The following is an 18,192-nucleotide window of genomic DNA, read 5'->3' on the forward strand; positions in this document are numbered from 1 at the left end:
AGGGTCTGATAGACTCCTCTTGGAACCACTGGAAGGAAAAAGACAGCTTGTGGCTATTTATGTGATTTAGTGTGAGGTTTGTCATTGACTGTGGTTGCGTGGGAAGGAAGAGGAAAGATAATGTCAGGTAACCCCTGTTAGCAGGAGGAGGAGGAGGAGGAGGAGGAGGAGACAAGGGAGGAGACGGAGAACCACTTGGAGAAAAGTTTGGATTTATTCAAAAAGCATGATGGATCGGGGAAGTCAGTTGAATTCAAGCCCCTGGACGCAACAGACATAGAATCAGGATAAGGTCGTCAGCTATCATGTCCTAATAAGCCATTCAGAGTACAACCTGAAACCCAGGCGTTTCTGCTGACATGTAGTACTTTGTGGTGCCATAGTGAAATGCTGAGTGTACTCTATGGACCGAGCAGTACTTTAAAGTGTGGTTATCAGTGTAGTACATTAGTATAAGGGCTGTGCAGTATGTCATGCGGTGTATGCAGTCGCTCCCGGGTGGTAATCTGTAGCAGAGGTTCTCAACATGCCGTATCAGAACATGAGACGAGTAAGTGAGTGAGTGAGTGTGTGTGTGTGTGTGTGTGTGTGTGTGTGTGTGTGTGTGTGTGTGTGTGTGTGTTTGTGTGTGTGTGTGTGTGTGTGTGTGTGTGTGTGTGTGTGTGTGTGTGTGTGTGTGTGTTTGTGTACGTCTCGGTTTCCATGATATTAAAATGACTGACACTTGTGTTCTGTTTTCTCTTGCAGGCCAACCCCCCTCCGGTGGTGGTCAACGCAGACAGCGTGGACACGCCCCCATACGTGAGTCCCGCCTCTAAAATAATGACAGTGATATTAAATTCAAACCTCGACTCCAGAGTCAAGTGAAGTTAAATCACACGGCTGGAGGTGACTTTATGTTTATGGTGCAGCTGAATATGCACAATTCATCATATTTACAGCCTGACTGATTTATTGGTTAGTTGATAAAAATCAACTTTTATGTTTGAAAATTTTTACTTTACAGAACAAGCAATGTAGAAAATATATACTGTATGTACAAAAGGTTTAATGTCTTTAGTCAAGTTTTATATAGTTGGTCGTATTTTCTTTTATTTATAGTTATATATAATGAGGTTTATGGTTAAAATTTAAAATATCGAACTACATTTCTTTGTCATAATCCCACCTAAGGAATCATTGATAACTTTCTGATATCGGTACAAAAAATCCATATTAGTTGGGTAATAATCAGAATGAATTGAGATTAAATATCAGAGCAAGTTGAACTAATGCTCTTTGTGGTGAAGACTGTGAAAATGATTAATTTTCATTTATTCTGAAAAAATGTTGAACTTTTGTTGCTTTTATTTCAAATCAGAAAAATGTATCAATTATCTTTGGGTTTTTAGGCTGATGACAAACAAAAGGTAATAGTAACACTCAACGTTTTATAGACGAGGTAATTAATTGATTAATGAATAAAATGCTTACAGATTTATTAATGACAAAAAAACATAAAACAAGCAAACATAGCAGGTCCAAAAATTATTAGAAGAACGTATCCATTAACTGAATATTCATCAATATACTTTTCAGTGTCTTTAAATCATTTTACTGACAATCCTTTTATCTATAATCTCATCCCTGGTTTATATATGTAACTCTACATTTTTGTGAATATTTACTTCAAATATCTTTTGACATAGTCAGCCATTAAAAACTTGTCTCAAAGGTTATACAACTTGCTAAACTTCTCGGAGCTTCCACTGAAACCGTGCTGTCACATTAATATGTGCACAGTGACGATCGTAACCTGCTGGTTTCAGACTGGAAGCTCAGTCCGGAATTAGATGGAGATGCAGATGTCATTTTTACTGGTTGCCAGCTGCCAGAGAGAATCCGTGTGGCTTGTTGTCGTTAGATAAGTTTATTATGTAATTACCACAGAACGAGTCCCTGCTGAACAATAGAGTTTCTCTAGCAGACAACTTTGAAAGCAGATGCTTCCTATAAGAAACTTTTATATAACTTCTTACATAGTATTTTATAACTTTGATATCCTCAATGAATGAACATTTACATTACAGACGATAATTGTACTATATTTCAATAATTTTCACAGGAATCTGACATCTGCAGTACTAGTAAACCATTGGCCTCAGCTTTGACCAGAGAAAACTTTATTTCATCTAAGAAAACAAGTGACTACAGCCATGTCTAGTCGAGTCTACATATGTCCCTGAATGTGTGTGTGTGTGTGTGTGTGTGTGTGTGTGTTGGCTACTAGTTGACAGGACATGGTGGCTGATGGGAGATTGTTTGAAATGACAGGAATTCAAATTCTAAACTAATCTGACTGCACAGACACAGATTACAGCCAAGGGGATTACATTGGGCCATTGGGATGCCACTCGACCACTCTGGGTTTTTGTGTGCGTGCGTGTGTGTCTGTGTGTGTGTGTGTGTGTGTGTGTGTCTGTGTGTGTCCGTCTGCAGCTACAGCAGGAAGAACATCATCCCCCAGTTTAAACCTACTGGGACACAGAATATATAATAGTCTACCCAGATCAGATTTAACTCAGTGCGCTTCTCACTCAGTCAGACAACGTTAGGTTAGTTTATAGTATGAATCGTCTTGGCCGAGCTCTGTGATTGGCTCGCGCGCAACTCATCAGGGATGATCTTAGCTATGACATCACAGCTACATCATCATTAAGTACGTATTATCAGCTTAATCTGTGGGATTCATGCGTCATTCATAAATAATATTTAAAAAAACACTAAATTCACTTTTCTATCAGACGTATGACGAGTTAATCGAGGATCAGATAAATCAGCTGACATGTTATGTTAGAATAATGAAGGCTCACATCGACTGGTACTGAATACCAGCACTTAGGTCAATCTTTATAAACAGTCAGTGTCTGAAACCATAAAAATGACCTCTGAGCTTAAAAATAGTCTCAAAAATTGTTACTCAATCAATTATCTTTAGTTCAATTTCATTTAATTCATGTCCACAGCCTGAAGTTTCTCATTCTCTCGTCTTCTTTCTCTTCCTCTTCTCTAACAGGTCAATGGAACCGAAGCAGACTATGAGTACGAGGAAATCACGCTGGAGCGGGTAAATATACTGACAACACAACAACAACAACAACAACAAGCGTGTCATCACACACACTCTAAAAGATACCTCAGTCACATCAGTCCCTCGGTGTCGGAACCTCCAGCTGTTCAGTCTGACCTCCGTCCTCCCTCAACTCTCCTCCTTAATCACATTTCAAACATCATCATCAGTGATGCAGGGGCAGAAATGTGCCTTTCTGTCTTTAAACAGGGAATCATAGGAATGTATATATTCTTGCAGTATATTTGAATTACACTGCAGTATTTAGAAAATTCACAATTAAACCCAAATTCTGTTGAGAAATATCTTTTAAGGGACAATAAGCATTTTCTTATTCTAGCTTCAAAATAAAGAAGGGTTTTTCACTGGGTGTGATTCTGTTTCCAAATTAAAAGCTATGAGAATTAGGTAAAATATATGTAAATAATGTAAATGTGTTTAAGTACAAACATTTAAATTATCAGTCAGGTGTTATTTTAGATAACAATATATCGGCCAATTTATTCATTTTTCAATTTGGCAATGATTTCTAGAATGTCGTTTTTAAACCTCTGTGACAAAATAAATGTAACTGAGGCTAGAATTTTACAGTTCAACCATAAACTTCATTGTTAAAAACTATAAATAAAAAACAAATAAACCAAATACGTTGAACTTTAACTTGAGAATATATTCAATTTAAAATGTAAATATAAATGTTCTAAAATAAAAAACATATCACATCTGTAAACATTGACGCAGATACAGTGGTTGAAAGCTCAAACCGGCCGATATTATCTCTCAATCTGGTACTTAAGTACTATTTTTAGTTTCTTGAATTTTATCCTAAATTGCTTTATGTAACAATAGTAAGTGAATGTGATATAATACATTTTACTGCACTGCATTTGCATGGCAGCTGCAGACACTGTTAAGAGGCTGCAGCTGCGCAAATGCACATGAATTAAGTCATTTATTTATTTGGGGATGACACATTCGGGACCAAAACACATTCGACCTCACAGGAAGAACTATTTTCTAAGAAGTTATTTTCTTTTATACATTACTGAAAAACAAATAGAATCTTTTGCACCTAAAGTATAAAATAGACGTATAAAGGCAGAGAGATAAAACTCCCTCTTCTCCCTCCCTCTCATCTTTCTGCTCTTTCCTTCACGCCGCCCATCACTGGTCCGACTCCGCTGACCCTCTTTCCCCGTCCTCTCTCATCCCTCCTTCCCCACCTCCCTCTCTCGATCCTCTCCCCCTCCTCTCTCATTATATTCCCCTCTCCTCTCACCCCGAGGCGCTCTCTCCGCCCGTCTCCCTCTCTCACTCAATTCTCCTGTGACCTGGTTCTGTCTGCTCGACTGGATCTGCTTTAAAGACACTATGGACACATACACACGCAAACACAGGCACAGGCATTACACACACATCTGAAGCGTTATGCCCGGTGACAGAGCAAGAGAGAGCGAGAGAGGAAACGTGGACAGAGTCATGGCTGCCGTCAGGTGGCCTGCTCAATGTATGGAGCTGATCTACTATATACCTGGAGAGCTTCATGCTTATATATGAATTGAAAAGCTGGTTGACACTAAAAATACTTTGGACATGAACAACATGGAGGAGAAGCCCTCCTCTGATTTGTTTGTACACAGTATTTTAAATGCAGTTTGGTGATGTGGCGATGATTTGTGAGATTTTGGCGACAGGAGCTGTTAATCCAGAGGAAAGATTATAACCACGTCGTTTTCAGTTTGTTGTGTAACTGGTGTGTAACTGGTGTGGGATTTAATATCATTAATATGCAACTTTGTTTATTGCTAAAAAAGGCAGAATATTCAAAAGCTAAAGTTTCGTTTGTTTTTAGCTTAAGATTAATGAGAAAATCATTGATATGCTCATAAATCATTAAGTCTTCTTTTGGAACTAGTGTTGATAATCAGACATTTTTCTTTAATAAAACTCTCTCTCTCTCTCTCTCCCCCCCCTCTCTCTCTCTCCCCCTCTCTCTCTTTGTGTGTGTGTGTCTGTGTCTGTGCAGGGTAACTCAGGCCTCGGGTTCAGTATCGCAGGAGGGACCGATAACCCCCACATCGGAGAAGACCCCTCCATCTTCATCACCAAGATCATACCCGGAGGGGCCGCGGCTCAGAATGGACGACTCAGGTATAATCACACATTCTTGTGAAACACGACGGCTCACGTTATTTCCCTGGAGACACATTTCATCCCAAAATGTGACAAAAGCTCAAATACCTGGTTTTGTTAGTTAGTTTCTAAGATTAAACAAAAACCTAAGAAACGGATTTCCATGAAATATTGTTCAAGGTTTCATTTTGGAGCTGATCCACACAAATTGATGGATCATGGATTTTCTTTCACTTTCTCTAACATGACAAAATAGATCAAAACCAAGTTGTTTCCCCTCAAATTAAACTCAGTGCAAGAAAATGATGATGGTGACATAGTTTGTGCACAATGCAATGATCAAAGTTTAGATATCGGACCTGATCCAGGACCTGTCAGACATGTAATCAGGGAAAGCAAGCGAGTCAGAGACAGGGTCACACACCAACTCATCTCATCTTACACTAACTGCATCGGGTCGGGTCGAGCTTGGTTGGTTTTCTCTCATGTTCACATGAATTCTGACAGGAAAATGCAGCCTGAGCTTCACTAGGACATGTACGTGAATTGACAGCCTTACATTCTGGAAAAAAACAATGCAAATTGGATCAGTATCAGTCAAGTTCACTTTTTCACACGCTACAAAAACAGCAAAAATCTCATCTGGGAAATTAGTTTCACTTCATAGTCATCGGTTTGCAGTCATGAGTTTACTGTCGTGGCTCGTTATTGAAATCAGGCTTCGGTTCTGTCGTCGCCTCGAGACATCGAAGTCAATCAGTGTTTTTTTAACGGCTGCTGCACGGAAACAATAAACTGAACGTCTCCAGTAATTTTTCTCAATCTTCAGTTTCTGTGACCAGCAGTGAAATTTGAACGTCTCGCCCTCGACAGACATTTTACAGCCACTAGTCACAGAGAAGCTGTTGATTGGTGAACAGCAGATGTTCGGGTTGAACCGGACGTTTCCACCGAATGAGTCTTCACCTCACTTCACTCTAGAGGCCACGCAACCAGAGTCAATGAGGCATTTTAACAGCAGTTAGACACATCAGTCGAAAAACCTTCTCCTTAACTGAACCTTAGCAGTGAACCTCTGCTGTAACATTTCTCTCCCATGTTCCAGTTTGAGATCGAGCGCCGGTAACATTTGCATTTCTCCACGTGCGATTCATATGACATAATCCCTGCTTGTGACCGACGTGCAGGGTGAACGACTGCATAGTGCGAGTGAACGAGGCCGACGTCAGGGAGGTGACGCACAGCGGGGCCGTGGAGGCGCTGAAGGACGCAGGAGGTCTCGTCCGCCTGTGCATCCGACGCAGGAGGAGCCTCACTGAGAGAATCCTGGATATCAAGCTGGTCAAAGGGCCCAAAGGTCAGTAGGCATAGCAAGAGCAGTGTGGAATACAGGGAGGTATTGTATTCTGGCTCATTATGTTTTTAATCAAAATATTGCTTTAAGAGAAGATGAGGGAACTCAAACATTAACTGGGGAAAACTAACAAAGGAACAACTCTGGGACTTTTGTGTAGAAGTTGAAAAGTTGTCGCATTGTAGATAACATGATTTGTTTTTGCCCGAGGGAACAATTGAATATGTCCCACTATTACAGATTAACATAGAAAGTGACCCTCAGGACGTCTCGTTACTGAAGAGAATGCAAATATCCACCATTACAAAATGATTCAAAGTGTGATGTGTTGTGTGGCAGGTTTAGGATTCAGCATAGCAGGTGGAGTTGGAAACCAACACGTGCCGGGCGACAACAGCATCTACGTGACGAAGGTCATCGAGGGAGGAGCTGCACACAAAGACGGACGGCTACAGATCGGGGACAAACTCGTAGCTGTGAGAATCAAACTTTTTAATTGGTGGCCTTTCCTCTTTGCACATGTGTAACGGTACAAAACTCTGTACATCAGAATCTGCAGCAGGTGAAAATGAAAATAAAAAGGAGATCATGATTTTTAGTTCCACGTAGATCACAAATAATGTCCCTTAACATCTTCAACAGCACCAAATATTGCATAAATCAATAGTTTTATTATATTCAAGGATTTGAGTAACACCAAATATGAATCTATTAAACCAGACGTGTAATATTTTAGGGGGAATCCTTCTTGTTTTTACTTTCAAATGAGGACTGAGCAGAAAGACAAGGTGTGTCATCTTCATTAATCCTCTTCTTTTTATTTAATCTTATGTGTAAAGAAGGACGTGTTAGGTATCACCTGTCAGGAAGCTGTCCTCTAAGAACAGATTCATTATCTGAGAGAAGGACAGAGTCTGTTAAAGGTGATTTGACTTAAATCCAACATGAAAACCACTTTCTCTTCATCAAATCAATATCCAGCCTCAGTGTTGTGTGTGTGTGTTGTCTCTGTGTTCAGTCTTTGTCTAACACAGTGTGTGTGTGTGTGTTTGTGTGTCTGCAGGTGAACAGCTCCTGTTTGGAGGAGGTGTCTCACGAGGAGGCGGTGGCTGCCCTCAAGTCGACTCCTGACGTTGTGTACCTCCGTGTGGCCAAACACACATCGCTTTTTATCAACGACAACTTCCCTCCGCCTGATGTCACCAACTGTACGTACACACACTCACACACACACTCACACACACACACACACACACACACACACAGCTTTCAGTACAATAGTTTACTCATAGTTATATTGCATAACATGGGTTTGCATCTTAAGTAACTTGCAGTGATAACTTTCTATGACAAAAGCACAATAGACAACAAAACCCACAAACACCATTGTCCCTATTGTATACTGTTTTTTTTTTTGTTGTACCTGGAAACGAGTACATGAGACTGCCATCAGCACAACTCAACTAAATTTAATCATATTTCTTATAACCTTGAAAATCACTTAACCTTTTACTGATTCCCATGAAATTAAATATAATATAATTATGAATTATACTTTGTGTCCCTCCAGCGTACTCCCCACATCAAGACAACCATATAAGCCCTTACATGAGCGGCAGCCAGTCGGTGAGCCCGGCTCCGTTAACCACTCCCAGATACTCGCCGCTGCCCAGGGCCATGACCGGAGACGACGAGATCCCCAGGTGAGAGATCACACACACACACACACACACACACACACACACACACATAAACACAACACAAACCAAACACAACACACAACACAAACACAAACATCCTATGCTCTAAGGTGTTTTTTGACTTTGGCACAAATTGTCACTGATTTTGATGGTCAAAGGTCAAAGGTCACTGTGGCTTCCCCATACAAATCTGTGGCCATAACTCAAGAACTGTTGTGCTGATTATTACAATATTTCACACAAAGGGAATTAAATGATGATATTTTATATCCTGAATCCGTAATTTCTGTTGACTCATACAAAAGTAAAGTTTGAGTACATGATGTTGTCATCACAGTAAAACAGTTGTGTTACACTGGATTAACATGTTGCCAGCTTTAATATTATTCTCATTGAAGCTTTAACTGCTGAATATGTTCAACTCTAATATCTCAAGGTAGTTTTTCAGGTTATGCAAAGTTTGTCGAGAAAACTAAATCCAAAATTATGACGCAGCAATAAGGGAATTCTGCTGCTTCTTCTTTGCTTTACTAAAGTCAGTGTGTGTGTGTATGTGAGTGTGTGTGTGTGTGTGTCTGTTTGGCAGTAAAAGGCAAATGGCAGTGTTCATATTTTGTCTCAGGAATCAGGCCACATGTGTACACACGCACAGACACACACGCAGGCAGATCCTCGTTGCCGCTCTTCTGTCTTTAATCCATTTTAATGGACGGATTACAGCCTATCACGGCCCTCGTCACTCAACTGGCATCAACGTGGCTACCAGAATATGACTCATTTCGTCATCGACCTTCGGGCCAATCAGAGCGCTTGGTTTCTAATAAATCTGATAAGCCTCAGGCCGACTGCAGGATGCTCACTTTGACGTCTGCCATTCTCTTCTCTCTGCTTCTTTTCCTTCTCTGCTTTCATCCCTCGCTACCTCACGTCTGATTGGTTGGTCCTGGAGGTTGAATGGTTTCAATGATCTCAATTTTAGGAACACCTGGTTTCACTGATTTAGTATTTTCTCTCTCTGCGCTGATTCCAGAACTTTAACCCAGAGTCTCTGCCAAACCAGATTACCAAACCAAAACCAGAGCACTCCTCTCCCCAAATTCAATATCTGTTGACCTCACGGCCTGTTGGGTAATATGTCTTAAACTGTGGCGCAGACAGACCGGGAGACTTCAGCAATCGTGCGACATGGATCTAATAAACTTGGATTGATGTGTGTCGCCTCTAGAAGGTTAAAACATCTCCTGAATCACAGGCTCCATCAGTAACAGGAGCAACGTGTCATCAGCGTGCGTCATCCGTCTGAGCCAACTCATTCAGTGCCTTATTTCATGCTGTGTTCTTATTGGTTGGTGAGAGGACGTGTGGTAGACGTGTAGCAGTCACATCATCAGCTGATCGTCCTTCATTTTGATGCTGTCGCAGTTTTTTACATTCACTTAAATGAATTCAAACAATATAACTTATATGACCGCTAATACTACTACTACTACTACTACTACTACTATTACTACTACTACTACTACTACTACTTCTACTACCATCCAACCTTTAAATTTTAATCGAGCTGCAAACTGTGAAAATATTTATAAACCTTTCGTCTCGCAATTTTAAAGACAGAAAAAAATACTCCTGGATCCAGCCCATGATCTAGTCTGTGGTAAATTGTCCAGTAATTTGTGCTTAATGTTTCTAACAAACTTACACACAAAGTGGTGAAAAGGTAACATTATTTAGTGCTTTCATGCAAAATGAAGAGTATCATGCAGGTCCAGTGTTTAGACCAGTTTCCCAGTTCTGTCTTTAACATGTGTCTGTGTTTCTTGTGGATCTCCAGCCTGTGAGCTAGAGAATCAAACCATTAATTTAAAAACAGACTGACTCAGCAGCAGCAGCGTGTGGTTAGTGGTGCTTGAACAGAACAGACGCAATGCAACACTGACATCTGCTGTTCACCGAGGGGAATGATTCCCCCGATGAGATGAACCAGTTTTCACCACATTACTCATGTCACAGCTGTTAGACATCCAGAAACATTTAAATGTAGTTTTTTGATATGTTTATAATTCTAGATGGTATCATTTATGGATCCCTTCTCTCTTTGCTCCTTATAACAGATTGTGGTTGAGGAGGTTTAATTTGAGCTTAACAGAATCAACTGTCTGAGTCATAACTGATTGTATGTTTTTTAATTTGTTTTTTAAATCATGCTCTAATTAGTATAAATGTTAGATACCATCATCTTTATGGTTTTACGGTGTATGTTTGATTTGTCTTTCAGAGAACCCAGGCGGGTGGTGCTGCAGCGAGGGTCCACGGGGCTCGGCTTCAACATCGTGGGCGGAGAGGACGGAGAGGGAATCTTCATCTCCTTCATTCTGGCTGGAGGTCCGGCCGATCTGTGTGGGGAGCTGCGGAAGGGAGACCGCATCCTGTCGGTAAGAGCTCACGCCTCGTAAAGTCAACACCACTACTGTCACCATTACTTTTATTAATAACTGGGACTCGGCCGTTATTGCTGCGGAGGTCACACGGCGTCAGCCAGGGAGTCGTTCTGTGAGTTGATGTTGTGTTAATGTCTCTGTGCATTATTGATGCAGAGTCACATTAACAGAAATCTTTGCAGAAACCTTGATCCACAGCGTCTGGAACAGTTTAAACTGGTGAACCCAGTCAGTCCCCACTAAAGGCTGATGGGAAATGTGTGTTATTAACCCCCCCATCGCCCAGAAGTGAAATATGGATTTAATCTTCCCCAGACTCTGACAAAACCTGCTGAACTGTTATGTATTAATATATGCAGGCACTGACATTGAAGGATTCTATGCATGAAACAAGCCTGCACAGAGTACACGTGCACACACACACACACACACACACACACGTGACTGGTCACCTGTGTGTTATCGACCCACTGAGACGTACAGCGTCCCTGGTGCTGTTCTCGTCTCACTTTACATTTACTGCCATCGATCCAGCGTGGGCGCTCATGCTCTCTGTGCGTGTCGCTGTGCAGGTGAACGGCGTGGACTTGTCCAGCGCGACACACGAGCAGGCGGCCGCGGCGCTGAAGAACGCAGGACAGACCGTGACCATAGTAGCGCAGTACAGACCAGAGGGTGAGTACTGCAGACTAATACAGCATATTTTCATCTATTTGTTCTAGATCTGACAATGTATGAGTGAAATACTTGGTGCATTAGGTTTTTGTGTGGTGGAAATGTAGGTGTATCTAGAGAAAGTTGGCCAAATATGAATTTCTTTGGATATTTGATGATGATTCTGGCAGTTTTACAGTGAGAGCAGAATATGTGAGGAAGCTCAAAAGTATTAAAACGTTTGTAGCTACGGAAAGAAAAAGCTGTTTGTGGGGAAAGAAAATAATAAAACCAACTTAAATCAGTATTTTAGTTGTGAGGCAGGGATGACGTGTAGCCTTTTTTTATGAGGTGCTGGTATTCTACTCTATGACATTGTGGGAAGTCTAGTGTTTTGAATATTAGCATGATAAAAAATTGGAAAGTTTTACTCAAAAGAACTCAAAGTAGTGAAGTATCAGAGTGAACCCGAGTGAGAATACAGCAGGAAAATGAGCTTGTTAATAACATTTTAACTGTGATGGACGCAAAACTGACAAAACCAAAAAGAATACAAATATCTCAGGATCAAGTGCCAATATGTGATGTAAACAAAATGGTCCATACATTTCCCTGATGCTATGAAAGCATCACAACCACCTTTCTATTTCTGATTCTCCCCCTCAGAGAAAACCATAGTCATCACAAACTCACCTAATGCCTCCACAGCAACCAATGAAAACCAGTAAGGCCCTAAATAGCTCCTAAATCTATCAAAGTCTCAAATCCCTGTAGTATACACATTTAATTGGTCCTCGCATAGATAGAAATACATACAAGTACACACACATATACACACAAAAAACACAAACAACACACACACAGACTATAGGTGTCAGTGTGAGGTTTCCCAACTAGCACCATCCTGGATGGTTTGTCTACTGGGAGGGACAGAAAAAGGCTGCAACCTAGGAAACCAGGTTATAACAGCTGATTGGCTCGGCTAATGGGATGGTGGGGGACCTGAGTGTAGCACTTACAGTACCCCCCCCCCCCCCCCCCCCACCACACACACATACACACACACACACACACACACACACTGTCAAACAACATCAGGTCACCTGGTCTCAGATTTCGCTCAGAAAATGTGTCTGCAGGGAGTTGTGTGTTTGTTTGTGTGTGTGTGTGTGTGTGTGTGTGTGTGTGTGTGTGTGTGTGTGTGTGTGTGTATGTGTGTGTGTGTGTGTGTGTGTGTGTGTGTGTGTCCATGTATTATTCAGTCAGGGAGCTGGTCTCTAACTGTGTTATTTGAGAGCGGATGAGTGAACAGTATGATCCACTGGCTCACATGTGCTTTAAATAAAGAAAAACCCACAACCTCCTGTTCACGTAATTGGATGCTGGAGTTAAAATGCTGGAACATAATGAAGTTCCTATGTATGCACTATGCAAATGTCAGGGAAGCTCATAAGGACGTAATCCATACATCACACTGGAAACCATGATGAATGGATTAGGAATTCTGAAAGGTCATACTGACATGATATATGGATTATGATTTCTAATTTTAGGAGAGAGAGTGTGATTAAATATAAATCCTGATATCCGATACGGGTGCTGATATAGGATATTGCTCCGTTATGTGGTTTGGTATTTATAACAATAGAGCGGATCTAGAGGAGCACTCTATTCATCTCGACTGCTTTTATTGCATCATAAGTCAGCGCTGCTCATTTTGTCAGGACAGATTGAAAGGTTTACTCTTGGTGATGCTGCTTTATTATGTCTTATTTAATCATAAATAGTGATTCAGTAAATTCAAATATGTATTTATTAAACTTAATGTTACCTTACACATAAAGGAATGATCCCAATCTCTTACACACGTACGGCTTATTAATTAAACACTGGTTTCAGATCAGTACTCTCTCTCCACAACAAATATGACTAAATCTAATGAGTTGTGTTTCTGTATATCCATGCATTTACAATTATGCAACAAATCTGTAGCTTATTTAATTATTAGTAATCATCCGCAACATTTTGACATGAAGAAAACTTCTCTCTTCAGCCCCGTGTCAGATTAATAAGTGCAATTTGCTGTTGAAAATGTTTAACCATTACCATGTTTCTTGTTAAAAGGTCAAATCTACTTGATTGGTACTTAGAAATAGACATTAAACACCTAATCTATTGTAGCAGAAACAAGTACATGTCAATTTCCTTCTGTGGTAGTTTTCACACCAGTCAAGTACTATTTTTAGCCAGTAAAACATAGTGTCTGAACGTCAACACCGGTTCAGAGTGAATACGAAAAGTTGTGTTAAACTTTTGTCTGAGATCTGAGTGTAATCAGGATATCATCAGGCTTCTTATTCAGTAGTCAGACCATAAACAGTGAAAATGTTACTTATATCCTACAGTTGACCCACAGATATTTTCAGCTCAAAGCTTCTTCGGCCTAAGAGGGAATGTGTAGAGAGCACAGATGTTGTGTACAGATGTGTGAACACACTCTGAATGGAATGATGATGATCCTGTGTCAGTGGCTGAGGTTGTATTTAGTTGTTGCCTCTGGGTAAAAACCAGTTTGGTGCATTTCACCAGAGATTGTAAAGAGCGTCAGAGTAGGATCAGCACCATGGACAGCGACCGACTCACTTACATGTAAAAAAAGAGTCTGGTGGATTCACTGTGTGTGTGTGTGTGTGTGTGTGTGTGTGTGTGTGTGTGTGTGTCGTGACTCTCCTACAGACCACATTAGTGACAGTTGAATGGACTCTATATCAGACCTTCTGTCCACGCTGAGCTTTGGTCAGCACTGTGCATGTGTCTATCGTTGTGTGAGTGTGTGTGAGTGTGTGTCCATGTTTGTCCCCTTCCTGTGGCTACAGCCTGCAGTGACCAGCAGTGCTCCCTGTGTCTCTTAAAGCACTTCCTGCCAACAAGAAAGGAAATCATAATAACCTCCACCAGGGGAGGAAAAGTGTTTGTGTGTTGCTGTGGATGTGTGGTCTTGGTATTATTCGGTATTACTGTGTTAATAATGTTCAGATTATAGGGACACAAAACTAACCCAGCATAATGTAAACAATTTAATGTTAAGAAAACATGTTAACGGTTTGCTTGAGGTGTGTGTGTGTGTGTGTGTGTGTCTGTGTGTGTGTCCAGGTCTCCCCCTGTTATTTGAATTAAATAAGGTGCCCACTGTGGCCAAACGCAGCACCTTATGGCGTTTGTGTGTGTGTATGTGTGTGTTGGTGTGTGTGTGTCTGTGGTGCAGTGACAGGGTTGGTTTAAGCTGATGCAGCAGATATAGATCTGTGTTTATTTGCAGTGGAGCAGATGGAAAGTGTTTGTCTGTTGAAAGTCGTCATGCTGTTAAAGCAGGCGTCCCTCTTCACGTTTCAGGCTATTTTCAGCCAGTGTTGTATGTCAGACCTGTGGCTACAATATGTCATGTGACTGGATTTCATCCCAAACTCCCCACTGTGTGAATTATTTTAGAATAATCAGAGAATGATGAAAAAATCCATTGTCTTTAATATGATCTACTCAACTATAAACCACAACCCTGTAAATACTGTTTGTGGTTATAATTCAGTATTTACAACCTTAACCTCAAGAAATACCAATAATTACTTTATTTACAAATCACTTTTTAATCAAAATGCACAAAGAGGAAGATTATAAAACACATGCGAGGATGAAGGAACTTTAAAACATAGCAAGTCTCTATCTTAAAGCAGCTCTGTTGCAGTCTGATGTGTCTTAGAAGGTATTTTATCCACAGTCCACTGGCCTCACTCGGGCCTCAGGACATGTTTTACATTCAGTTGAAGTGAAGTGTTTGTCTGCTTGAACTCAGAATCTCAAGTCTCCAGTTCAGGTTAAACAGAGAAATACCTGGACATGCATCAGAAAACCAAAAACGTCCTAAAACTGTGTGATGTCCTGCAGCGCCTGAGGACTCCTGATGTGCGACTGGTGACGCCTGAGGCTTGACAGCAGTATTAGTCAGTAGGATTACACATTACCATCACACACACACACACAACACACAACACACACACAGAGGCGTGTCTGTCAGCAGTAATACTGAGGTGATGCAGGAAGGATTATCGTCACTTCTCTTAGCCTGCTTATTACACATTGTGTGTCAGTGTGTGTGTTACTGTGTGTGTGTGTTAGTGTGTTGTGCAGCGGTTGTTAAGCAGGATTAACGTCCCCGTCTCTGGGCTCTCAGACTTTAAGTTGTGGGAGTTTCTATCGAACTCACACTCAGTGGGCTGCTCTCTTTTCTTTTCCCACTTCATTTTTTATTGCTCTTATTTTTCCGTCTCCTCCACCTGTCAGCCCCCGCTCGGCTCCCCAGTCCTGCTGGAGTCTCTGGTAATGGTCTGACTCATCGCCCACAGACTGGGATTTGGGGGATTTGAGGCGTCACTTGGAACAAGATGGGGCTGATTGGAGATGTGCAGCGTGTCACCTCGTACTGTCACGCTCAGACTTTTATTAGCTGCCAGAGGTGAAACACATTCCTGCAGCTTTGACATTCAAACTTGAGTTCACCCATTAAAATGAGAATATTCCTTTTAGCGTTTCCACCTTTTCCAGAACAGTTCTTCTCTCCTCTCATCTCCTCTGCAATCAGTCGATCAAAACCACTATGGATTACTGAACTGGATCCGTTACAGATGAGGCTCTAACAGCACGGCTATTTTTAGAGCCGGAACCTTCTGTAGGTTCTTGTTCACGGATATAAAAGACTCACAGGGCTTTTTATTATTCCAGTTGATCAGACACAGGATTTGGAGAACATCTTTTCCCTATGTCCTACATGTACAAATAAATAAATAGACAAAAATGCTCTCAAGTAAAAGTAAAAACACCACATTAAATTTTCTACTTCAGGAAAATCAAACAAGTACTTGCTTTTAAATATACTGTCTAAGATACTTTCAGATGGTCTGTTACATTACTGTATGGGATGAGTTTCTGCGTCTTCACGGCAAGAGTACAAGTTAAAAGTATCTAAAAATATATCGACTTAAGTTAAAAGTAAATGTACTTTGTTACATCCAACTAATCTTAGAAACAAGTTTGGCCCATGAATTTCTTGAACATTTGAATTCTTTATCTTTATCTTGAAACTGGAAACTTGTTTGCATTGTTCTTCATTGATCAACATCCTTGTGAACATCATTCATATTTAATTAATTGTATTGAGGTTTATTGCTCTTTGTTGTTTATAGTTATTCTCAGCTTGAATGAGAATAGAGGAAAATACAGGTGCAATGCATAACATATCAGAACCAGTGGTTTTCTTATGGATCACACCAAAAAGCTGCACAATGCAGAAAAGGTCTGAATGGAGAAACAATACTCCTCTAGAGAGAGGAGGAGAGGGGAGGGGAGGAGGAGAGAGGAGGAGGGTGAGGAGAGGAAACGAGAGGAGAGGAGAGGTAAATGAGGAAACAAGGGAATATAAGCCCCAGAGCCATTAGTCTCTGTCATCACCCCTCCCCCACCTCTTCCTCTCTGTTTCCTCTCCTCCTCTTCTCTTTTCCCTTCCCCATCGCTCGCTCCGTTTTGTCTCCCTCTCTCTCTCTCTCTCTCTCTCTCTCTCTCTCTCTCTCTCTCTCTCTCTCTCCCTCTCTCTCCTTGTTAATCTGATAACGCTGCGTCGAGATGATATGTGATGACAGAGGCAGTTTGATGCTGATCATGTGAAACTTACACGGCTGTTTCAGTGTTATCACTCGTAGGGAGTCGTCAGCCCAGACAAAGAGAAAGAGCGAGAGAGAGAGAGAGAAGTGTTTTTTCTATGGATTTGAGATTTGAGCAAAACCAAGTTGTATTTATTTCATTTGTACAAGGTTTTATAATTATGCAAATAGGCAGAGAAAAGCTGAAGGAAGAGAGACGGAGGAAAGAGAAACAAACATAAACCATGTAGAGTAGAAATAGTTTAAACTCCTTCATACTAATGAAGACATCTGCAAGTGTCTTTATTTTCAATGGAATGAATAGAAAATCCTTTTTATAAACAATTTCAAATATCAGTGTGTGTGTGTGTGTGTGTGTGTGGCATGTGAGACCAAATCCCTGGGCCAAAGTAGGGCAGGAGAGCCTGGCATTGACTCAGCTTCCTGCATGAGTGACCTGAGGAAACAGTGTGTGTGTGTGTGTGTGTGTGGGTGTGTGTGTGTGTGTGTGTGTGTGTGTGTGTGAGTGTGTCTTCACCCTAGAGCGAGCTGCTGTCCAGCAGAGGGAGGAGCAAATGAACGCACCAGCGAACAAGAGATAGGAAAACAAGTGTAGTGGAGAGAGAGTTAGCATCTGTTGTTTCTGTGGCAGCTGAGCAGCGCTGGATTGACTCTAATCACACACACACACACACACACACACACACACACACACACACACACACCCACACACACAAACTACTGCATACCTTCACACACACTCACACACATTCACATCATTCCGCTCTCTGCCTCGCTCACATTCTGAATCCAGCGTGGGGCTGTCGTTGTCCTCTCCATCATCTCTCTCTCTTCTTTACACACATCTGTGCTCTCTCTCTCTTGCTCTCTCTCTCTCTCTCTCTCTTACTCTCTCTCTCTTGCTCTCACTCGCTCTCTCTCTCTCTCTCTCTCTCTCTTACTCTCTCTCTTGCTCTCACTCCCTCTCTCTGTCTAGCTCTCTCTGTCACTCTCACTCGCTCTCTCTTGCTCTCTTTCTCTCTCTTTCTCTCTTTCCTTCCATTCATTTTTGGGACTTTAAGCTTCAAACCACATCCTCTCTCTCTCTCTC

The 18,192-nt window shown here is 41.3% G+C and overlaps 1 protein-coding gene across 1 annotated transcript in view; it reads left to right on the forward strand.

The window, feature by feature from the left end:
• Positions 1-18,192, forward strand: part of LOC128448322 (disks large homolog 1) — a 94,929-nt gene that overhangs the window by 55,699 nt on the left and 21,038 nt on the right. Inside the window, exons 5-13 of the mRNA XM_053430915.1 lie at positions 748-801; positions 3,056-3,106; positions 5,136-5,260; positions 6,430-6,599; positions 6,936-7,072; positions 7,660-7,804; positions 8,167-8,299; positions 10,575-10,731; positions 11,310-11,412. Coding sequence (XP_053286890.1) covers positions 748-801; positions 3,056-3,106; positions 5,136-5,260; positions 6,430-6,599; positions 6,936-7,072; positions 7,660-7,804; positions 8,167-8,299; positions 10,575-10,731; positions 11,310-11,412 — 1,075 coding nt within the window. The remainder of the gene's footprint in view (positions 1-747; positions 802-3,055; positions 3,107-5,135; positions 5,261-6,429; positions 6,600-6,935; positions 7,073-7,659; positions 7,805-8,166; positions 8,300-10,574; positions 10,732-11,309; positions 11,413-18,192) is intronic.

Source organism: Pleuronectes platessa, chromosome 9 (genome assembly GCF_947347685.1).
Source record: "Pleuronectes platessa chromosome 9, fPlePla1.1, whole genome shotgun sequence".
Lineage (NCBI taxonomy): Eukaryota > Metazoa > Chordata > Actinopteri > Pleuronectiformes > Pleuronectidae > Pleuronectes > Pleuronectes platessa.